Consider the following 23,826-nt stretch of genomic DNA (forward strand, 5'->3'; position numbering starts at 1 on the left):
GATAACTAGTGATAGGATTAGAGGGAATGGCCTCAAGTTGTGCCAGGGGAGGTTCAGGTTGGAAATGAGGAGACATTTCTTCTCAGAAAGAGCAGTCGGGCATTGGGACGGGTTGCCCAGGGAGGTGGTGGAGTCACCGTCCCTGGGGGTGTTCAAGGAGAGGTTGGACATGGTGCTTGGGGACATGGTTTAGTGGGTGACATTGGTGGTAGGGGGATGGTTGGACCAGATGATCTTGGAGGTCTTGTCCAACCCTAATGATTCTATGATTCCACACAGAGACACACAGGGCCATGAAATGCAACCCTCTCTCCCTGCCCTTTGGAGCTGGCAGGACCAGAAGGCAGCAGATGAGGGATGTACCCCTGACAACAGAAATGAAATCCGTGTGCCCAGCGTGCTTCCACATGGAACACTGTGGGCTGGGACCTGCTTCTGACAGGGGATGGGGTCCTGAACGAGCATACGTGGGACATTTACACAGCAGTGGGTTGTGGCACTGGACACATAGAGAGGCAAAGTCCTCTTAAAAGAGAGCCAGCAGTCTCTAGCCATACTTTATTTAAACCCCCCCGCCCGGTTAACGCAGCCCCTTCTGAGCGGGAGAGGGCAGAGCTGCTCCCCCCTCCCCCCTCGGGCCCGCCGTTAACGGCCCGCCCCGCGCGCGCTTCCCGCCCCTCAACCTCTCCCCCCAAGCCCCTCCCCTTCCCGCCTGACCCCGCCCCCTCCCCCTCAGAGCCGGCGGCGTCCGCGGTCTCCGTGGCAACGTGTGACGTCACGGCTCCCCCGGCGGCGCTGATTGGCGGGCATCGTTCGAGAAGGCGGCCGAAGGCGGAAGCGGAAGCCGCACGTGGAGCCGGCGAGCGGCCGCCGCAGCTTCTGGAAACTTCGCCCCGTTGTCGTATTTAAAGCGGCGCCGCCACCCGCCTGCCCCCCTTCCGCGCCCGCGCAGCGCCGGCACCGCGGCTCGGCCATGGCCGTGGTGGGCTTCGACCTGGGCTTCCAGAGCTGCTACATCGCCGTGGCGCGGGCCGGCGGCATCGAGACGGTGGCCAACGAGTTCAGCGACCGCTGCACGCCGTGAGTACGGGGGGGTAACGGGGAGGGGGCGCGGCGCGGGGCCCCCCTCACGGCTGGAAGGTGCTGGAAGCTTCCCGGGGGTGCCGCCGGGCGGGCTGCGCTGCGAGCGGGGCAGCTCCCCCCGCCTTCCCTCCCCTGGTTTAATAAATCCTCACCGAAAGCCTGGTAATTTAAGTTGAAAGCCATCCCAGCAGGTCCGGGTGCCGAGTTAAGCAGCCTCTTGTCCTTTGCAGTTCCGTGGTTTCCTTCGGGTCCAAAAACAGAGCTATCGGCGTCTCGGCAAAAAACCAGGTAGGTCTTTTCCAGGCACTCGTAACTGTAAAACAGCCGCGGCAAGCTGCTCAAGTACTACTGGGTGTAAGAAGAGTCCCTGCCCTCTAGTTCAAATCAAGTAACTTAATTTTCATTGTCAAATCTTGTGCTATGTGCCGTGCTTCCTTCAGAGAAATGCAGGGTGGCTTTGCTAGAACTTCACTGTCTTCTCTTTCATTAATAGTAGTATTTTCCAACTGAACACACTATTTTTCTGACAGCTTGGGTATTATGTTTCTGTTCTTAATGCCTGCATGTACTATTTTCCTTGCATTTAGTGTAAAACCTTTGAATTGCTGAATAGAGCTGCTTAAAATTATATGGAACAAGAAAGTGTTGCCTAAGATTCCTAAGCAATTAAGGTTCCTTATTACCTTTCCTTTCACTAGAAGGTAAATGCCTGTGTGGTTTTTTGAAGGTATAAATCATTAGGTTTTATTGGTTAAGCTGCTCTGAATAGGATTTGAAGAAATACCAAATGTCTTCTTCATTAAAGTAATATTTTCATGTTAAAGGGAGAGCTGAATTCTCTCACAACTCCTAATAACTAAATGTAGTGGTTAAATAAATCCTCAGGTATTCTCAAGCCCCGTATTGGAGGCTTGTTGCGTAACTACTGCTGGTAGAGACCAAGCTTGCAGTCTCTGCTGGCCTGTGCAGATCTCTCCTGTAGTAGAAGGACTGCAGTGGGTTTCCATGGAGAGAGCACTAAAGGAGACTTTTCCCCTGTAATACCTTCTTTATTTTGAATGGCCAATGAAATGTGAATGGCTTACATGTTCACATGTATGCATGCCTTTTTAGTTACAGGTTAATGTTTGGAATAATACAGTGAATATATAAGTATGTGTTTTTTCTTCAGAGAAACTTGATTTTAGCGTTGCTTTTGCTTGTTTGACTGTGATTCCACTGATTCAGATCAGAAACTAACAATCTGTGCAAAAATGAGTTGTTATTCAAAACAGCAAGTGATGTATATATTATGTAGATGCTCTTGAGAGTGTTTCAGTGTTCTGTTAAGTGCAGTTGAAGACTTGAAGTAAGCTGAAAGTGAAGTAGATTCTATCTCTAAAACTGCATTTAAAGGAATGTACTCCCAGTGATGAATGCCTGTGAGTTCAGTTGACTTCAGACTAACCTTTAGTGTATATTAATGTGTTGTCTTTGTGCTTGGTGAGCATCTATTTTTCTTGCTGTTAGTGTTCAGTCTGTCAGGTATATTGTTTCTTTTGTAAATGTGGGAGTTTCCTCACATGAGCAACTGAGAGTTACATTTTCTAAGTCTCAGAGTATATTAGCTTCTTAAATTGAGGAGAAAGATGGTCCCTTTCATTTTGTTGTTTCCTATTTTAAAAACTAAAAAAGTTCTTGACTAATGACTTCAACATTGTGACTATATGAGAGCTTATAATACTCAGAGGTGATCGCTTTAACACTTGAGGAGCTGCTGTTGGAATGTGTTTTCTGAGAACTGGTTTCCTCTTAAATGGTTTCCTCTTAAATAAGTCAGATAGCACTGCAGATGAGAGCACTATCTTAGTTAACAGGCCATAATTCTTTCTTAATTGTGACTAAGCAGGGAGATACTGAAACATGCTACAGATCTAATGGCATACAATTACTCTAAAAATATCTTAAGATTGTTCTCTTGGAAAAGGCTGTAAGCGTAATTCTAAATTAGGCTGTAAAAGCCATCAGAGTGTTTGTGCTTCTCTGCCCACTACATAAAAATTATTTTTGCTTCCATGTACTTCAACAATACAGCTATGAATTACGTAGCATTCAAGTACGCTGGAGTTATGGCTATACAAATAAATGAAGCCATGCCAGGAAATGGACACAGGAACTTAAATAGTTCTATTGCATTACAGTGTTGGAATAGTTCCTGGCATGATTTCAGCCTGTACTAACTAGTGTTCTTCCTAATAACTGTTGAGTACTGTTGGGTGATTAGAATAAGCCAGGGACAGTTTGCAGTAGGAAATTTGGGTGTGACATGTCCCCACCCACAGCTTTTTGAAGGTTTGTCTAATAGTAGAGATATGGCTGGATTCGGTGTGTTCTGTTGGAGAACTATCATAGTTCTATAGCTCTCTAGTGTAAGATATAGCTTGAGTTATTTAATTCCATGACGGATATTTTTTATGCAATAGGAAATTGATGCTTTTCTTTGAGGGTAGTGAAAGCTGGAAGTCGTCTTCAGAGTGGTCATCATCCGACTTTATACCACGCAGTCTGTTGGTGCCTGCCTAAGGCTGTTCTAGGGAAGAACATGTTTTTAGTTTCCAAAAGAACAGGATTCATTCTACTTCGAGATACGTGCTGTATCTCTTTTAGGACAGTCTAGCTGTCTACTGTCTGTTCTGCACTGTATTCCTGACAAAGAATGTTTCTCTTGGTCAGTTGGTTCTGTGGGCAGCTCACGCTGTAGTTCAGCGTGTACTTTAAACTGACATTGGTACCAAAATAGTGTCTCATGCTTCTCACTGTGTCTATGAACCGTGTCCTTTTATGGTCTGGTGCAAGAATTTAAGGAACTGCTAGGTGAATGTGAACAGGGAGCTCACCTGGTTTAAGAGCAGTTGAAGGAAAAAAAAAAGTATCAAAATGAATGAGGAGATTGGCTTGAAGCTAATGATGGAACAAACGGTTGTGTGCTTAATGTAGTGGCAATTTGAGTGAATAGCTGGAGGTGAGGTGGCTGGCATTGGAGTACCAGTTGGCAGACATGGCAAATACTTGGGAAACTGGCTCCTCTCTTCATTTACTTGAACTGCTTCTAAAGTAGATGACTAAAGAATAGGTGCTATAAAACCATGCTATTGCTCACCTGATTGCTTTGAGGTCTTAGGGATACTTCTTTAATATTTATAGTATATATGATGGTCTGTAACTGTGTAGCCCTCTGAGTCATTTTTTGTAGTAATGAGCTAGTATGAAATACCAGATAGTAATTACAGGTGCTGTAGAAACTGATGTGGTAAGCAAAAGTTTTCTTAAAACATGACTGATGCTGGGGGGGTACATAGAGCAGCACTCAATGTTGCAGGCTGATGAAGAATAGGTTTCTAAATGTCCTGTATTTCCTTGCAGCAAATCACTCATGCCCACAACACGGTATCTAACTTCAAGAGGTTCCATGGCCGTGCATTTAATGATCCTTTTGTTCAAAAGGAAAAAGAAAAGTTGAGTTATGATTTAGTTCCTATGAAGAATGGTGGAGTCGGAGTAAAGGTATGCTTGTGGTATAGCTCTTCTTGGTTTTATATCTACATGGAAAAGTTTACATTTCGACACCTAGTCAGCAAAATACAAGCTTCCTTTCATTACCCTAAAGGTTTTCTTTAACCTTTCTCTTGAAGAGGAGCTCTTGTATGAATAGCCAGTTTCATCTTTAAGTAGTGCATGTTAAGTATCAAATTAAGGTTCATTTGCAAGTAATTGCTGAAATATGAGCTTCCCTGTTGGCAAATTGTACATCCAGCTCAAACATTACGGCGGAGGAACTGCTAAGATAATTATGAGGTTGTATGGCTTTACTTTGAAGTATTAACCTTTCTGTCACTCCTGTGTGGAATGCACTGTTACAGTCTAATTACATGGTTACATATTCCTTATAAAGTAGTGTGAAATGTGATTTAGAATTGTTATAAGTGAGTGATTGCCTTTAGAGGACTATCTGGTATCCTGTAAGTTACTTGAATTGTAACTGACCAGCTTGTACAACTCAGTCTGGGTCTGAGCCTTGCTTATGCTACACGGAGTTCACTGATAGAATGTCAGCTTTTCCTAGGACAGATGCCATCAACACTGGATTCATTTACAGAAGCGTACAAAAATACTGATAACAAAGTCTTGTAACTTCACAGTTAATGCTGCTTCACTAACGAAGACCCTAGCTTAGTTAAGGCTGTACATTTTATTTGCTCCTTTTCTTCATACCTTGAACTGATGCCTCAAGACTTCAGCACAGATCTGGCCTTGGTAATGAATAGATTGCGTAAGAGATTATGCTTTAAAAAAAACTGTCTGGAAGGATAGTTGAGCTTTTCAAAAAGAAGAGGTACCTTTTCTTATACTGATTGTGACTTGTGATGTTAACATGCATTGCAGACAGAAATTAATGTTTTCCTTTAATTAAAGTGCATGTAGGAGTCTTTTATGTAAGTGAAAGGGTAGTGTAGTAAGAGAACAGTGCTACTTGGTATCTCGTTTTTCCTCAGTCTTTGTAGAACAAATCAGTAGGTTTTTTTGCGATTTTTTGCATTCGAACTGTGCAAAAATAAGTTCTAAGAATTGATTCAGTATGTCATACTTGGTAAGGCTGGGATGTTTTTCTGCTTAAAGTGAAATGCTTTATTTTTACCACATTGGAATGATGTGGATGAAAGGCTAGTGCTGCTTTCAAGAATCAATTGTAATGTTCCCTCACTTGATCATTGGCATAATTACCCAGAAGACTGATTCAAGAATATTTTTGTACTGTTCCCTTAGCAAGAAATTAAACTTTTTGCTGAGCTTCATCTTAAGTTTTTAGTTGGTTTATGTGAACTGTTGTGCAGCTCTTCTTTTAGAGGCTCCTCAAGTCTTGAGCAGACATATAAAAGTGTTAGGAGGAAAGAGCAGGTAGTTTGGGACTTTTCTGTAGCTGGCAGCAGTTACAAAATTAATAACTTTACTGTGTTTACTGTTTGTGGCATAATACATGACCTAGCCTTATTCGTGTTTTAGGCTCAATCACTTCTAAAATCATTATAAACTCCTAGTCATTTCCTTCATCTGGAGTATTGATACTGTTTTCAGTGTTTTAAATCTGAAAATGAAATTATTGCTTGTGTAGACACTTAAATGGTAAATTAAATTGTAAATTGCAGTTCTATAATGAACTAATTAAGCATGTCAAGGTTAAAATTATTAGTCTAGCAAAAATAATTTTTCTTCCTATTGAAATGATGGTATTACTTTCCCTATTTCTTCTTTTCAGGTCATGTACATGGATGAGGAGCATATCTTCAGTGTGGAGCAGATTTCAGCTATGTTGTTGACTAAATTAAAGGAGACTGCAGAGAGTAACCTGAAAAAGCCAGTAACAGACTGTGTTATTTCTGTAAGTAATTGTAGTGCACAGGAACGTTATGTCTTAACTTCAACTATTGAGGACATTTTGTTTCTATTCGTGTATACTGAAAAAGAACTTGAGATAAGCACTTACAAAGGGATTAATCCTAACTAGCTTTAGAGCTTCTGACTTAAAGAAGTCCCAGGGCTACTTCCATGTTCCAGTCCCTGAGCCAGTTCATGAACTCATTGCTTTGGGAATGTGTCAATTTCAGGACAAAGAATGCCCATGATCCAGGTGTTTACCATTCTGCAACCTCATTCCATGACTAAACATACTCAGTAAAGATACCTTTGTTTATCAAAGTTTGTCCTGTGGCAGCTGAAATTAACTTCATTTTTTTTCAATTTATGACTGTACAAGAAAACTATCTCAGACCAAGAACAGTCATTCTATTCAAAAGTATAAAATGCCATCTGCTTCTGTGCTCACTGACTGAACGAGTCTGTCTCCTGTTGCATCTACAAGTATTTGAGTCTGTTACGAAGTTTGTCTACTTGATATCTGAGAAGTTAATGTCCTCTGATACAGTTTCAGTATCTGAGGACATGACAGGTCACTGTCCAAAGCAGATGCAAGAGATCTGTAGCAAATTTTCAATGTACCCCTTCAGAATCTTACCACTTGTCCAAAGCCCTTTTGGCCACAGCAGATTCTCTTTATTTGTGACCATTTTTTGACATCTCTCATCTGTAATGTTGTACTGCATTTTTCTGCTTTCTTGGGCAGCAATACATCTGCTAATTCTGATAGATTATTCTGTCTCTCTTCATAACACCTTGTTTTATATTTTGCACTAGTATACAAATACTAGGGACCTTAAATACAAACAATTCAATTACTTCTTGCTAATGTATGTTCATGTAAAATAGTGGATGCTTGTTTAATTTCATCTCAGCTTGACTGAGTAGAATACTTGAAGTCTTAGTTCAGCAAACTAGTTATGTTAAAAATTTGCAGTGAGCGTCATTCTTAAGAATGAGGAATGGATACAATTTTTATGAATGCTTTCAAATAAACAGTGTCTCATGTTCTGGTATTACTAACTTCTTTCTCACCTGCTTTCTTCAGGTTCCATCATTTTTCACAGATGCTGAAAGGAGGTCTGTTCTGGATGCAGCTCAGATTGTTGGATTAAACTGTCTTAGGTTAATGAATGACATGACAGCTGGTAAGTATGGTAAAACAGCAGTTTCTTCAAATTGTGTGTATGGTAGCAGGTGCATTTATTTACTCTGGGAAACAGCACTGGCTTTAGAAATCAGACATGAAACACAAGCACTCTAAACACTTGTTTCTCTTCTCTTTATTTTGCATCTTCCATCTTAATGTCTTGTGTGAAGGGGTAGAAGAGATGAAGCTTTAGTGGTGGTTATGTCCCTGAGTATGTACTCCAGAGTTGCCCCATGTGCTTGGACTGCTTGTCTGTTTAGTGTCCACATTTCCTGGAGGAAAACTTACAGTTCACAGTTGTGGGTTCTAGGCACTCTTAAAATAAATTAACACTAACTTCCAAAGTATTTGTCAGTATAATTGTGGTTTTAAAACAAAAAAATAGCAATTGATTTCCTCTTGCTGATGTGTTCGGGACTCTACAAACACACTGGCACAACCAAGAGCTTGTCTGGTCTTTTCTTAAAACAAGTGTTCTTATCCTAAGTTTTCCTGCATTTCCTGTTTGCATTTGGGGACAGAGCACTGTTCCATGTTTTTAAATGTTGTAATGATTAGCACTTGTTTCCTCTAGCCCTTTGGTTATTCTCATGGCCTTCCTCTGGACTTGCTCTGGCAGGTCCATGTCCTTCTTGTGCTGGGGACCCCAGAGCTGAATGCAGGGCTCCAGGTGGGGCCTCAGAAGAGCAGAGGGGGAGAATCACCTCCCTCACCCTCCTGGCCATACTGCTTTTGATGCAGCTCAGGATACAGGTGGCTTTCTGGGCTGCAGGCGCACATTGCCAGCTCATGTTGAGCTTTTCTACAACCAACATCCCCAGGTCCATCTCCTCAGGGCTGCTCTCAATCTGTTCTCCCTGTAGCCTGTAGTTTTGCTTGGGATTGCCCTGGCCCAAATGCAGGACCTTGGCACCTGGCCTTGATGAACTTCGTGAGGTTTGCACAGGGCCTGCCTCTTGGGTCTGTCAGAGTCCCTCTGGATGACATCCCTTCCCTCCAGTGTGTTGATCACACCACACAGCTTGGTGTCATCAACAAACTTGCTGTGGGTGCACTCGATCCAAATGCCCATGTCACTGACAAAGATGTTCAACAGTGCTGGTCCCAATACTGACCCCTGAGGAACACCACTTGTCACTGGTCTTCACCTGAACATTGAGCCATCGACCACAACTTCGAATGCAACCATCCAGCCAATTCTTTACTTGCTGTGTGGTCCACTCATCAAATTCATGTCTCCAGTTTAGAGACAAGGATATCATGGGGGGACAGTGTCAAATGCTTTGCACAGGTCTGGGTAGATGTCAGTTGCTCTTCCCCTAAGGAAGATAATTTTAAGGGTTTAAGTAACTTAATGTATGTTGATGGAGTGGTATCTTGAAAGTTTTTCAGATGGATATTGGAAAATTTTCAGATGGAAAATTTTCAGATGGATATCTGGCAAAGCATAAGATTCCTAATAAACATAAGTGCTTGGTCAGTATGATTTTTATGTTGAATGCTAGGTATTTTCGCCTAATGAAGAGCGAATCTGACAGTATCATTACAGAAGCCATATATACCTGTTCCCATCATCTAGTTTCAGCTTAATTCTTTGCTTATGTAGCAAAGAGTGCTCTAGAAAATATGGTAACGTGAATTCTTGAGCTGGGCAAGTGTGGAGCCCACATCAGGTATACTTTTTAGTAAGGATCTTTAGAAGCTTTTGCATTGGAATGAACATATCACAAAAATGTAGATCTTTCATCTCCTTAGTGGAACCAGCAGCTTTCCTTTATTGCGTAATACAGCATTTCTCATTTTGTTTGCCTTACCTTGTAGGGCTACTGAGTACTGTCCAACTTTTTCTAATTTTAAGTGTTACAATTTTTGATAATATCTGTGGGAAGGGGTCCTTGATTATAGTAGAGCAGAAAATAAAAATAGTTCTGTATTTTTCCTAATGAGACAAATTCTGCTGTGACATTTTTTCATAAAGCTTGACTTGGGAACAAGGGTAACTTGTTCAGCATGCTCAAAAAATACAAACGTGTTGGTCTGTTCATTCACATTTCAATCAAATCTAGATCTCAAGGATATATCACTTGGATGTATTCCATGCAATATAGTTTGGTTTTAGTTAAACACCTGTTCACGACTGACTGTGGGAGGGATTGATTTTTGGGGGGGGCTAGGTTTTATAGGCTGCCAAAGAGTCCACACAGATGAGAATGAGTGTACCAAGTGCAGGGGAACTTTACTGGCCACCAGAATCCTGAAGTCTCAAGCCACTGATCGCTGGGAAATGAGGCTGAACTTGTTCCAGATAGTCTCATCAAAATCTGTAGCTCCAGACTAAGGAAGCCAGTGAGCCAGTGTCCCTTCCTCCTATGTGAGAAGGTATCAGAAGGTGTCAATGTGATAACAAAACATTGTTCTTCAGAGCATGTGTTCTCTGCCTTCATTACCACCTTCGCTAATGTTCTAATTCTCTTGCCTGATAATCTGGCTAGGAGCCTGGCCTATTATCTTGAGTTTGGGTTTCTTCATCCTAGAAAATGAGAGAACATGCACTTACATATGCCAAAATCTGAGCCTTTCCTACATAACTGTGTAGGTGAAACTCTCTAGGCCTTTTTTCTTCAATTACTGCATCAGCCTCCTACCTTGCTGTGACACTGCTATATATCCAAAATGCTGTGGCAAAACTGTTACTGTTCTGTCCTTTGACTGTATCACCATGTGTCTACATGCCAAACTGGCTTCTGTTCCACACTTCTGCAGTACTTCACAGATCCTCTGTCTGATATGATGCATAGACTGAGATGATTCCCTTTTGCAGCCTTTCCTGACCATTCATAGCATTCTCAGACACAACCTTCATGCCTGTGAGATTTTTTTAAACTCAAAACTGGGTTTTTCTTCTTACAACACTCTGCATCTTTGATTACTATGAGACACTAAAAACTGAACTGTTAATAAACAGATCGAAGGAGATTAACCCTTCAAACAGGGTCATTGGTTCTTAGTTTTGCATGCTTAAACATCTAGGGATAGAGCGTGCACATGACTGAGGAAGGATTTGCTTCTCGGGTCCTACAACATCCATGTTAATGGAATAAAGCTTTCATGTAGGAAAGAGCTTGTGTAGGTGAATCTTCTTTTTTCTGGCTGCTCTTTATTCTGTAGCTTAATGTTCACAGGGATGTGATGGCATGCAGTGGGAGACCAACCAGAGGTTACACTGATAATATCTGACGTTGTTTTTGCAGTGGCTTTGAATTATGGAATTTATAAACAAGACCTTCCAGCACCTGAAGAGAAGCCACGAGTAGTTGTGTTTGTTGATATGGGACATTCTGCATTTCAAGTATCAGCCTGTGCATTCAACAAGAGTAAACTAAAGGTAGTAAGATTAAATGAAGATAAAAGGCTTTGAGACACTAGAATCAGCTGTATAAACCTGTTTTTAAAATTCTGAAGTAGTTTAGGCATGTAAGGTGCAAAGAGAAGACTTTGTCAGTATTCTTCAGTAGGATGACTTTAAATGGAGGCTGGAAATTGCTCTGTAATATACCACTGTGTGATACACAGTGTAACTGCTACTGCTTAAACTAAGTGGATGGATTAAAATTGTAAATACTTACAGTTGTCACCTACTAAGGTTTACTTCCCCTGTGAAGTTGAAAAGCAATTTTTACAGATGTGGTTGATATAAATACTTAAGCCTGAACACAGGCTGACTTGCCCCTCACCTTTTTGGGAACAAATGCTTGTTGGTATTGGAAGGCTGCTGTTCTATTTGATTTCTGTTGAGTGTTAGACTAAATAATTGTGTTCTTTCAAACCAGGTACTTGGCACAGCGTTTGACCCTTTCCTAGGTGGAAGGAACTTTGATGCAAAGTTGGTAGATTACTTTTGTGCAGAAATAAAAGCAAAGTACAAACTGGATCCAAAATCGAAAGTTCGAGCTCTTCTTCGTCTGTATCAGGAGTGTGAGAAGCTGAAGAAACTGATGAGTTCTAATAGCACAGACATTCCCCTAAACATTGAGTGCTTCATGAATGATACGGATGTATCTGGAAAAATGAACAGGTGAGCTCTATTGGACATGGTTAGGTTGTTGCTTTGGTGGCTGCGTTTCTCGAGTGTTTGTTCCCATATCTGAAAGAAGCTTGCTGTGCTAAAATAAAGTGCAAGTGTCGAATAGCTGTGGAGTTTGTGTTAGAATAACTAAGCTCTGATAGGTGAGCACTACATTTCAGCCTGTGTTTTCAGTGTAATAAGTGCGTAAGAAGCTTGTTCTTTCTGTGAAATGGCACACTTTTAAAACCATGGGTTGGTGCATGCAAACCAGGGCGGGGGGTTGGCTACGTATTTAGGTCTGCAGTATATTTTAGGTAACCTAAATCCCATACTGCTCTTAAGATAGGAACAATTCAAGCTCTCCTTTTTATCTGCTCTTACTGAACTGTGGATATTGGGAGAGAAATGGAGGACAGGAATGGTACTTCTGGGGGTGACTTGATTATGCCCAGAGTGTAAATAGTCTTTCCCTGCGCATCTCTCCTGCGTGCACTCACAGGCACAACTTCATTTATAGTCACTGCACTGCTAGTCTTCTGACTGCTGTCAAGTGAGTGTTTTTTCTCCGGTATTTAGGAAACAGATTTTCTTTGTAAAGGAAGTATGAGTGTTTTCTGTATTCTTATCTGCAACCTCTGTTTAGAGGCAAACATACAGTGCCTGCCCAAACAATACCTTGATCTTACTGTGTTAGCTACATTGGTAGCAGCATAGGAAAATCTGTAGGCAGCTGTTCATGTACTGCCTTGTTGCTGGCTGTCACTTCAGCCTGCTCGCAGGGGCTTAGCTTTTCAAGTCTTTTTGCAGTGTAGTTAATAAACCTGATCAGAAATCAGAATCAGTGTAGAAACAAATACCAGAAAATCTTAAGGGGAGGGGACAGGCATGGTGTGGTTGACGTTTCTTTCCTTAGGTCTCAGTTTGAAGAATTGTGTGCTGACCTGCTGCAGAGGATAGAGATGCCTCTGCTTTCATTAATGGAACAAACACAGCTGAAAGTGGAAGATGTGACTGCTGTAGAGATTGTGGGAGGAGCAACGCGCATTCCTGCTGTCAAAGAGAGGATTGCTAAATTCTTTGGCAAAGATGTCAGTACAACGCTGAATGCGGATGAAGCCATAGCTAGAGGCTGTGCTCTGCAGGTATGGTACCGGCAGCACATGAGAAACTGAAAAGCTAAATTTTCTGAGAGTGCTGTCTGGAGAGGTGGCCAAGCACTTGTGAGAAATGGCTGAGTGTGCGTACATAGCTCACTGAGTTACTGGGATTATGCTGTTAAAGAATTCAGAGTACTCTTCTGTGGTGCAATAGTTTATTTAAAGCACTGATGTTGGATGTATTCTGTAAGCAGCCTGCTCTTCTCTTCAGATGAATGGGCCTAGAAATCTTCTTTAATGAGTGGAATTTAAGAGGCACTGTCAAGCTGAGAGGTGTTTTTATCAATAAAGTGTACAAGATTTATCTATGTAGAACCTAAAATGTTGCAGCTCTGCGTTTTCTGGTATCAAGCTTCCCATCAGTGCAAAACTGACTTTTATTCTATTTTCCCTGTCACCTCCAAATTATTTATAGATTCTAATCAATGAACTATATTTTACAGGCAAATCACTCATTGTCGTCTTCCTTACCTGCTTTACCCATTCTCTTATTTCACTTCTTTTTCTGACTTGTTTCTTTACCCCATCTCACTAATTGCTTTCCATCACTAGTAATCATTGTCTGCGGGGAAAAAAGTAGAACCTGTAAAATACACACCTATTATTCTTTATTTTTTTAAATTTTAGACCTAAGTAATGCAGCTCTTCTGTTCTTTACAGTCCTGCCGTTCCTGTAGACTGCTTCCCTTTTCACAAGCTGCAGTAAGAATAAGGTTGAAAGTGTCGCTAACTCAAAAATATGAACATATCTGTATATCTCTGTTCTCTGATCAGACTTCATTGAAATCGAGCAACTCACCTAGCTCTGTTTTAGTGAAGTAACCACAGTTCTTTTTCTTGTTTAAATATGTTAAAAGGTTTGGGGCAGGAGCTAGAGCAGTTAACCAACTGTAATATAATGCATCTCTTTTTTTTTTTAGTGTGCAATTCTTTCTCCAGCTTTTAAAGTGAGAGAATTCTCTGTGACAGATGCTACGCCATTCCCAATATCTCTGTTGTGGAACACAGAAGCAGAGGACACTGAAGGGTAGGTAGCTCAAACTACAGTTCTGTGAAACTTTTAGCCTTCACAGTTAAAGGATAATTTTCCTGGTTGCATTTAAACTAGGTTCTTGGCATTCTGGTGCAGAAAGCCTTGTGTGTCATATACCACAGATGGTTCATGGTGGAGATTCTGTTGTAAAGGCACAAATTAAAGTTTTAGCCATAACTATGCTCATGTTAAAGATTTTTTTTAAAAAACTTGAATGAACTGACAAGCAATATACTCGCGTTACCTGTATCTGTTCGTCATTTTTTGAAATATAAAATGAACTACAAAAGCTGTTGTATACTGAAACCATTTTTCTTTATGGCTTTTTTATCCAAGGTGTTCCTAACACCCATCAAGATTCTAGTTTCTGTAGTAACATTATGCACTATGTGAACATTGTGAACTTACATGGTTACTATTTGGCTGGAAACAGAAGCAAAATTTTTCGTAAGACAAACTTCATGCAATTGCTGTGTCTGAAACTCTGATCTACGTTATTAACTGTGCCATGCCTGTGGGAAATAGTTCTTGCTGTCTAAGATGTTGAAAGTTCTGAGATTAACTTTTGGGGAGCTTAGAGTGCTGTAGCAGCTGTTGATATTCTTTTGCCTTTTTTTCCCTCCAAGTTCTTTGCAACTCAGCTTTCTTTTGTATTTCTTCTTGTGGAGACGCAGTATCTAACATTTCTTCTGTCACAGGCTTCTGAGAGCAAACTCTAGATCCACTTTCTAGGTGGAGCTCTTATTTTCTCACACTTAGGTTGTTAGATGATCTCCTTTGATAGTTCGGAGATAAAAATTGGTTGGAAAACAGAATCAGGCAGGCATAATGGCAGACAATCTAGAAGAAGAACATAAAGCTGGTTGTCGTTCTGTCATATCAGTGAATGAATAATAATCTGGTGTCAGTGTTCTCAAATGAGCCATAGAAGGTAAGTGAGAAAGGAATTAATGGGACTATAATTAGCCTTTTGAGACTTGTGAGGAACAGTGCAAATTATGATTTAAATTATGCTATTCCAAACTCAGAATGTCTTTGGGAAACAAATTTTGGAGGTCTGCTGATGGTCTGTTGCTAAACTGCCACCTACATCTAACCTTAATTCTGAGTTTCAAAATTAGAACAGGATACTTTCTGATTACGATACACAACAATATTTTTGGTTTTTTTCCTTGCAGTATGGTGTTTAAGTATCTTTCTTGGAGTTGTTCAGAAGGGTAAATGTGTCAAAGCATAGTGGTGTTTCTGTGAAGAGTTCTGATGCTAAATCAAAGTCTTTCAGCTCAAAGATTGCACTAAAAGTGATTTTTTTCTCTTAATCATAGGGTTCATGAAGTGTTCAGCAGAAATCATGCAGCGCCTTTCTCCAAAGTTCTTACTTTCTACAGGAAAGGTCCATTTGAGTTAGAAGCATTTTATTCTGATCCTAATGGAGTCCCATATCCAGAAACAAAAATTGGTAAGTAACTGTCTTGGAACTGTTGCTGTCTTACATCGTTTGATATCAATGTTGGTGTTAAATCAGCTCTTTAACAGTGTGCTGTGTTGCGGTAAAGCTGTATGATGTATATATTTAGGTTTTGGTCTCTTGAGAACTCAGTTATCGACTGTCCTGTTCCATAGGTAAACAAACTTGGATTTTGTCTGGCTTCAAAAGTTGTTTCCTTCTTATGATGAAATAAAGGGGAACTATAACAGAATGCTCATGACTAGAATGAGAATTGCAAGATCTTTTCTGCTAAAGCAATCTAGGAACACTTGAAAAATATCTCCTGTATGTAGAGAACTTAAATGTGTGTTACACAGGAGCAGTGAAACTACAGAATATATCTTGTTAGTGGATGTTGCATTTTTTTCTGTTCTTTCTGGGTGTGACATAAGTCTGCTTTGCTTAAAACTTACTGAGTGCTAAATGGTAGGAACTGCAAAACTAAGGTGTTGATTTGAATCGTATTGGTAATGTGAGCAGTCTTTGATTCTTTTTGACAAGTTACAACATTGACAGTGTTGACAGGTATGAGGAGTTTATAATGCAGTTAGAAAAATATTGTTTTGGTAAAAATAGGCCAATTAAATGCTTGCTTTGGTGTTTCAAGCATGCAACTGGATGATGCATTTTTGCATGTTAAAATTAAGCTAGAAGACTTTACTAATTGACAAGTAATTGCTTGGTTTTGTTAGTTCAGTGGTTACTTCTCGTAGACTTCAGTGAAGCAATGACAAAAAATGACTAGAAGCAATGACAAAACTCAAGAAGATAATTTGTCTCTCGTCTTATTTACCCCTGAGCTATCAATTGGTTAGGTATTTCTTAATACAGCTGTTCTGTTTGTTAACAGTAGACTTACAGTTTCACCAGAATCATAGTGCTAAAGATAAACTTCATAAATCTTGATGTGGTTGGGAGAATTCATAGGGCAGAAACATCAGTCTGATTTACCAATACTTCACCTGCTACCTAATGCACTACAAAGTCACCTATAACTCTCCCAGCAGGAAAAATCAGTTATTTTCCCTACACTGAACCAAATGCTCTGGTTGGTTCACTGAGAGTCACAAAGTTCAAACACCATGTCTTAGGAGCTAGTTCGATATTTCGTAGTCACAGAAATGACAAACTTTGTTTCATGTTAGCTATTTCTGTAAAGACCAGTAGTGGGATTTCAACTTCTGTGGATTTAACAAATGAGATGTTTAACTGCTGTGTTGCAACTGAGCATGGATTTTGAAAATCAGATTGGTTTCAGCTTATTCACCAATTAATTTTGCTCAGAACAGAGTTAGTAGCCCTAATGGGTGAGTCAGTAGCTCTGATGAGACTACCAAAAGAGGACAGGTCACAACTGCAGCATTATTGGATTTACAAGAGAGGGGATTACATTTTTTTGGTCTGTAAAGTAAGCTGATAAAAGCTCATATGCATAAGGATCAGATCTGCTGATGAGGAAATGGTGCGTGTGTGGATCCAGCCAGTGAGGATATCAGTAAAGCATCATTGTCTCCAGGTCACTGTTTTTGTGATATACATATAATAGGCAGGAAAAACAAGTGTGTTCTTTTGAGTATCAGATCTTGCTGTTTGTATATTGTTAACCTAGCTGTCTGTTTCCTAGTTTAAAATTTCAAATGTTGCAGGAGCTACGAAACAATTTCACACTTTCCCTAGAGTAAAAGATGATGACAGACCTACATGGATGAAAAGCTAAAAATGCATTTTTAATTTTTATTATACTTCTAGAAGTCTAGAAATACTGTTGCTATGTTGACCTACAAAAGATATACCACAACATTGGCATTAGATTAAATCCTTACAGCTTTTGTTCGTCCCATTATAGCATCACAGGTAACACAAGCAAGGGGAGCAAGCTTTTACTTTCTCTATTCTACATTTCTATATAACCAGTGACAGGAGAACCTACCCTAGGTGATGAAAATAAATGTTATGTCTTTTTATTTGTAAGGTAAAACTGATGGAACAATAACGTTCTTTTTGTATTTAATAGTACTCATTTCATTTGGGGACCATGCGATTAGCACAGTTATTAGTGGTGTGGTCAAATATTTAAAGTCTCTTGTGTGAAAGAGGGAAGTATTTTTCTAGCTCTGTAATGTTGCCTATTCCACTGTGTGAATTCTGATTCTTTTGATTTTTAGGTAGGTATGTTATCCAGAATGTGGCAGCCCAGAAAGATGGAGAGAAGTCTAAAGTCAAAGTGAAAGTCCGTGTCAATACTCATGGCATTTTCAGTGTGTCCACTGCGTCCATGGTAGAACCAGTTAAAAGTGAAGATTGTGAAGATGTTGGTGTTGAGACTGAAGTGGAAACCCAGGACCAGAGGCCTGCTGAAAATTCAAATGATGTGAGTTGACCCTTTCCTGTGTGTGAATGTCCTTACTGACCAAAGTGTGTTCTGCTAGTACATACTTGGGAAGAGAAAAAAACATCTAAGAATGCAAAATGAGGCTAACTTTGAGATGTGCATAGCTGTTAGAAAAAATGTATTTATAAGAAAAGGAGAAAATGATTGCCATCTTGAAAATTATGTGGATTTTAAATTCACTTTTCAGGGAAAATGCCAAATGGCAGGAAGCAGGTTGCTTGAGGGTGTGGGGTTGCTTACAGCTGACATAGTTATCGGAGTGTTCCAGATAGGAAAACTTGGTTTGGGTTGTTAGTCATCCATGTTCTCTGTGTCAAAAGGATTTGTGTGTAATCCTCTGTATTAGTGAAGTTTTGGAACTTCTTGCGGAAGGGAAAATTGGACCATTTTGTACAGCCTTGAAGGGAAGGGGAACAGTGGGGAATAATGTGGTGGACTTGATGTTTTAATATTTTTCTGAGGGGGGAAAAAACCTTAAGCTATGACTCAATAAATTAAAAGCGACTTTTTTAAAAGAAAGTGGTAGAGTGCACACACACGCAAGTATTGTACTGCCAGACTGGCACTGGTAGGTAGCATTTTCACCAGGTCCTTCTGATCTTATACCTAGTCTGTATCAGTTAAAGCGTGTGTGTCTGCGTGTGCACAGAATGTTTTGTAGAGCACTTGGTATAGTATGTGCATCAGAAGTGGTGCCCTATAACTTTGATTAAATTCAAGTGCACATGCCTTCTACATCCTTTGTGCCTGGGCTTTCATTTCAGAAAAATATCCAGCAAGAGAACAGTGAGGCTGGAACACAGTCCCAGGTACAAACTGATGGTCAGCAAACGTCACAGTCTCCCCCTTCATCAGAACCTCCCTCTGAAGAAAACAAAATCCCAGATGTCAAGAAAGTGAGTGACCCTTTAACTCTGTTGAAAATGTTATACTGTATAATGGTGGCATTTAAAATTGTAATGTTCCAGGAAAAAAAAGTAAGGAACTTGGTACTCAAAACCTTTTTCACTTCTAAACCTTTTATTAATTATGAAAAATAATCTGTATATCTTGTGATGATTTTTCATAAGGAGTTTGTAAAAGAAATCCTGCAAGAAGTAAGTCCCTCTCTACCACTTCCCTGTCTTTATGCGGTGTTCTATAGCGAATTTGTTTGAGGTGCAGACACTTCAATTTAACAGCTGTTAAGAGGCCAACTGACTAGGTCTGCTGAGAGAAGCTGGAATTAGGAACTCATAAACCGAAGGGGAGATAATCAATGTGAAAAACATGTGCCTGCATGATATTGCTAGTAGTTTCCTTTCATCTGTGTAAGATGAAAAATGTTTTGGATTAAAATCTTGCCACTGTCAGCACCACTAGTGAAGTGCTAAGCTATAGGGGGGTACTTCTGGAAAAACCTGCAAATAGATGATAGATTTGGGAAATGTTCTTGCTGTTGTTCAGTACTTGCTGTGAAATAGACTGGAAACAGGCTAGGATGAGAGGTGGGCTGCCTGAAGGGAAAGTGCCTTGCAAGTACATTTTGAAGATTTTCAAAGAAAACAATCTCTGCATGTTCTTCCCCATGAATGCTTCTATCATCGTCGTGTTAATTCATCAGAAGGAAGTCAGGAATATTATCTTATTTTTCTTCTCTCCAACTCAGACAAATGAGAAGAAAGGTGATCAGCCTCCAGAAGCTAAAAAACCCAAGATAAAGGTGAAGAATGTGGAACTGCCCATTGAAGCTAACTTGGTTTGGCAGTTAGGAAAAGATCTTCTCAATATGTATATTGAAACAGAGGTGAGTTAGTGTGGCTTAGACTGCTTTCATGTTTGCAGTTATTAACCATTTGTCTGCTCTTCAAGGCGATGTCTGATCTTTTACTGTAACCCTAGAGTGTAAATTCAGCTAATTTACAGTGAGCTAATAACACTGTCCAACTTTAACACAACTGAGAAATGTTCACAAAATACTGGAGTGTTGTTTATAGCAATAGTATCAGAGCACTGGTGCATGGAATGAAATCACAGATTGGTTCAAGCTATTGTAACCTAGAAAAGGACATTCCATTTCTTCAGGTGAGTCTACTTGGTAGTTATGAGAATTCCAGAGATTAATGTGAGCTAAGGTCTGTGGGAGATTTGGGTGTTTTACACTGGCTATGCTTGTTAGAAAGCTGTTTGAATATAGGTATTTTTTAATTTTTTTCTGTGATTACACAGGGAAAGATGATTATGCAAGACAAGCTGGAAAAAGAAAGAAATGATGCAAAGAATGCAGTGGAGGAATATGTGTATGAGTTCAGGGACAAATTGTCTGGACCATATGAGAAGTTTGTTTGTGAAAAGGTAGGTTATAGTTTAAGCAGCTTCTCTGTAAATGCTGACACTAAATATCTATTCTGTAGTCCTTGGTCAAGCTTTCTCATCCACCTATCATGGAAATAGCTGGAAATATTAATTCATTTGAATAATGGCTGGGGCTGATCCAGAATTAAGGCCAGGCTTAGCAAGTAGCGCATATCCCTGACAACTTCACTCCCTTTGCAACAAAACTTATTTTGCTTCCAAGTAAAGTCCTTGACTAGAAAGGGAAGCTGTGTTGTATTCATAGCAAAAACCATGAATGAAAACCACAGCCCAATCGTTGGCCTAGCCCAAGGCAAGTGGCTATAGGTGCTGCCCGTGTTGCAGGGGTGTGTTTCTCAGTTCAAAAGCTGGTGTGGTTTATTGGACTTAATTAGACAAAAATGTAACTTATGTAGGAGGCCAAGAATTAATGTTTACATTTACTAGTGTACTGTTACTACAAGCATAGTCAATTGGTGCGTATTTTGGTGTTTGACATTTTGATTTATATTGATATGTAGGATCTTCAAGGCTTCTCTGCGCTCCTAACAGAGACAGAAGGCTGGCTGTATGAAGAGGGTGAGGATGAAGCTAAGCAGGTGTACGTAGACAAACTAGAGGATTTAAAGGTAGGTCTGTTACTATGCCCAAAGCAAAATGCAGAGTTTCCAAAATACCCCAGGAAACAATGCTAATGAAACACGTAATGCATGGGAATTGCTTTTTCTAGAAATTAGGTACTCCAATTGAAATGCGCTATCAGGAAGCAGAAGAACGACCGAAGGTGTTAGAAGAACTGGGACACAGGCTCCAGTATTATGCCACAATAGCTGGGGAATTCAGGAATAAGGTATGTGGCCTCAAAGTACCTTTCTTTTACCACATAAGGCTTCATTGAGGCCCACCAGCTGGCAGAGGTTTCAAATTCTCTCAGATTAGCTGCAGTCTCTGGTTATGTAGGTCACAAATTTAACACCACAAATGTTTCCTAGTACTCAACAAAACCTCACACAGTGTGTTGTTTTCAGTTGCTTGATACTTCTGGATGTTTTCAGGCCAAAAAGTACATTCCTTAAAAGAGGAAGAGGGATTAGACTGTGTTCTGATTCTTGACCTTGTAAAGGCTGATTTGACTACTTTAGAGTTGTGCTCTTCTTTATGTTCTTTTGGGAACAAGAATGGGTATGGCACTTTGCTGAGAAGCATTAATATAAAAGCTATGTAGGAGAAACTAAAACATGTAGCATGTTTACGTACATACTACTTTTGCCACTGCCATTTGAAGATACTTTCTTGATAGGCATGCCTGCCTCTGAATATTTAGTCCTTGGGTTTTAATGGGGCAGTCCACAACACCCAAGGTAACATTGACATTTGCAACAAATAACTGTGTTCACAGCTATAACTACAAATTTAGCATTAAGTGAAATTATTCAGTAGTTTTAGAGTCTTGAAATCAATATTACTGAATATAGTACATTTAAGTATATCAAATCCATCTTTTGAATTCCCAGCCAAAGTCAAAGATGATGCTGCGGAATAGGTCAGGAGAAATCATGATACCAGTTAATTGTGTGACTGTTTCTGGGGCTCAAAGTTGAGCAACTCTGATTGTAACCCTTTCTACATACAGCAGAATGGCATGTTCTTGACTGCTGGGGGTCTGTGTAAGATTCTCAAGAGGGAGAGGAGGGTGTACTTGGCAAAAAGTGTTAAGAATATTGTGTTACTTCATTGTGCAACTTCTTTGTAAAAGTCTGTATTCCCACTGAACTAACTTTCCTATTTGAATATTGGACAAAGGGAACTTTTTATTGTTGTCTGTATTTCTTCTTGTCTCTTTTTGTAGCATACCTAACTTGTTGCTGACTACTTTGTTTTTTTTGAAAATCAGTGAAGATAATCTGTAAATAACCAGGATATTCTTGTAACTTGATGCCACTAAACTTGCCATTATTAACTAATATGAAATGTGTATTTGTGCAGGATGAAAAATATATCCATATTGATGAAATGGAAATGATGAAAGTAGAGAAGTGTGTTAGTGAAGTGGTAGAGTGGATGAACAATGCTATGAGTGCACAGGCGAAGAAGAGCTTAGATCAGGATCCAGCTGTGCGGTCAAGTGAAATTAAGGCAAAGCTACAAGTAAGTACCACAAGAAACTAAGTTTAGAGGCTGTTACTAAAGATAGGGTAGCATAAAAAGCTAGACTGATTCTTGCCTCTTCCCTCCACCCTTTCCTTTCTTATTTCACCTTACTGCTCCAGTATTCTTAAAGGGTGGCTAGAAGTGTGGACAAAATGAGATTCAGTAGAAAGCAGAGGAATTGTGCTATACTGTTAATAATTTTGTGGAGCTATTGACATTTTGTGTGTCTCAGTCACCTTAAAAACTCAGATTGTTTTTCAGAATGGTGGAAAGGTACAAAATCTTCTCTTAAAAAAAAAAAGGCAAAACCAAGAAAGAAAACAATCACATGTGACATTGAAAATGTGAAGTGAAGAACTTTGCCCACAGAACTTTGAAAAGTAAATCTGTTACTTTATTTCAGGGTACAATGTGTACTTGTCAGTTTGGACTAGGGAAACAAATAAGCAAGTTTAAAATAGCCTTTTAGGCACGCGATTCTTCACACTAGTGAAGCTGATGTGTCCTTAATGCATGTTTTGACTGTCTTTTTTTCCCCTCACTCTTTCAGGAGTTGAACAATGTCTGTGAGCCTATTGTGACCCAACCAAAACCAAAAGTTGACTCTCCTAAGGAGGAAAACCCATTAAATGAACGGAGCGATTATAAAACTGAAGACATGGGAGAAGATGACAAAAATTCAGAAATGCCTCAACAAAATGGCGAATGTCATCCAAGTGATCAAAGCACTGTTAGCATGGACTTGGACTAAACCACAGCACTTGCAGCAAGTTACTTCATCCCATGACAGAAGATATTTTTGCTGTCGTCTGTGATCGGGGGGGGTGGGAATGCATTGTTTTGGGAACTATTTATATTTTTTCTTAACTTGTCTGGAATATGTTGTGTTATGGGAGGAAAGAATAGTAATAGTGTTGGTCATGACTATCCTAAAAGGAAAATTGCCTTGGTAACTTTCAGATTCCTGTGGAATTGTGAGTTCATACTAAGCTTCTGTGCAGTATTTAACCATTTGCATCACTAAAGATGAAAAGAAGCCCTTGCTCTGAAATATACTGCTCCTTCAAAAGGTTGTAATCGAAACCTTCGTAGGCATTTGTGGATGCCAAGGTAGTTTTCTTTCACCTGGACATCTGATTGGGTATGTCAATAAAAAGCCAGTGTCTGTCCCGTTGATAAGGACTTTCCAGAATAAATTCTTCCATTCTAAGGCTTTTGGTTTTTGCAGTCCAAAGCATTTATCAGACAATAAGATGGTGAAATGTGTTAGTAGCATGCAGAAACGCTTACGTTTCGTCTCTTGCTAAACAATACATTTTTCATGTGGGGTATATAAAATGAAGGAAATGCTAATTCTGTTAGTGTTATTGTGAAGCCTTTTAATGAGCTTTAAAATAAAGTTCATTTTACTGGTACCTCCTGACTTGTTTTTTTTCTGGTTTTGGTACTTCTGGTGTAAGTCTGGTGTTTTATATAATTGACCTTCCCCCTGTTGGTGACAGATAAACAAGGCTGTTTTG

General features: G+C 39.9%; 1 protein-coding gene across 1 annotated transcript; it reads left to right on the forward strand.

Annotated features, from left to right (window-relative positions):
- Positions 1–800: 800 nt before the first annotated feature.
- On the forward strand, positions 801–23,721 carry HSPH1 (heat shock protein family H (Hsp110) member 1). Its single transcript, XM_035542403.1, has 18 exons — positions 801–1,080; positions 1,314–1,371; positions 4,486–4,626; positions 6,377–6,499; positions 7,583–7,682; positions 10,936–11,069; positions 11,515–11,759; positions 12,664–12,892; positions 13,828–13,934; positions 15,266–15,399; positions 17,595–17,800; positions 18,586–18,717; positions 19,470–19,607; positions 20,030–20,155; positions 20,677–20,784; positions 20,886–21,005; positions 22,142–22,303; positions 22,857–23,721. Exons 1-18 carry the CDS (start codon positions 974–976, stop codon positions 23,055–23,057), a joined length of 2,571 nt encoding a protein of 856 aa, XP_035398296.1. The 5' UTR covers positions 801–973; the 3' UTR covers positions 23,058–23,721.
- The last annotated feature ends 105 nt before the right edge of the window (positions 23,722–23,826 follow it).

This window comes from Cygnus atratus, chromosome 1 (assembly GCF_013377495.2).
Source record: "Cygnus atratus isolate AKBS03 ecotype Queensland, Australia chromosome 1, CAtr_DNAZoo_HiC_assembly, whole genome shotgun sequence".
Lineage (NCBI taxonomy): Eukaryota > Metazoa > Chordata > Aves > Anseriformes > Anatidae > Cygnus > Cygnus atratus.

Excerpts from the sequence above, each read along its gene's own strand:
- HSPH1 (XM_035542403.1), top strand. The coding sequence starts at position 974 with ATGGCCGTGGTGGGCTTCGACCTGGGCTTCCAGAGCTGCTACATCGCC. Across the intron at positions 4,627-6,376 it reads ATGGTGGAGTCGGAGTAAAG|GTCATGTACATGGATGAGGA; the intron begins GTATGCTTGTGG and ends TCTTCTTTTCAG. Across the intron at positions 12,893-13,827 it reads CTAGAGGCTGTGCTCTGCAG|TGTGCAATTCTTTCTCCAGC; the intron begins GTATGGTACCGG and ends TTTTTTTTTTAG.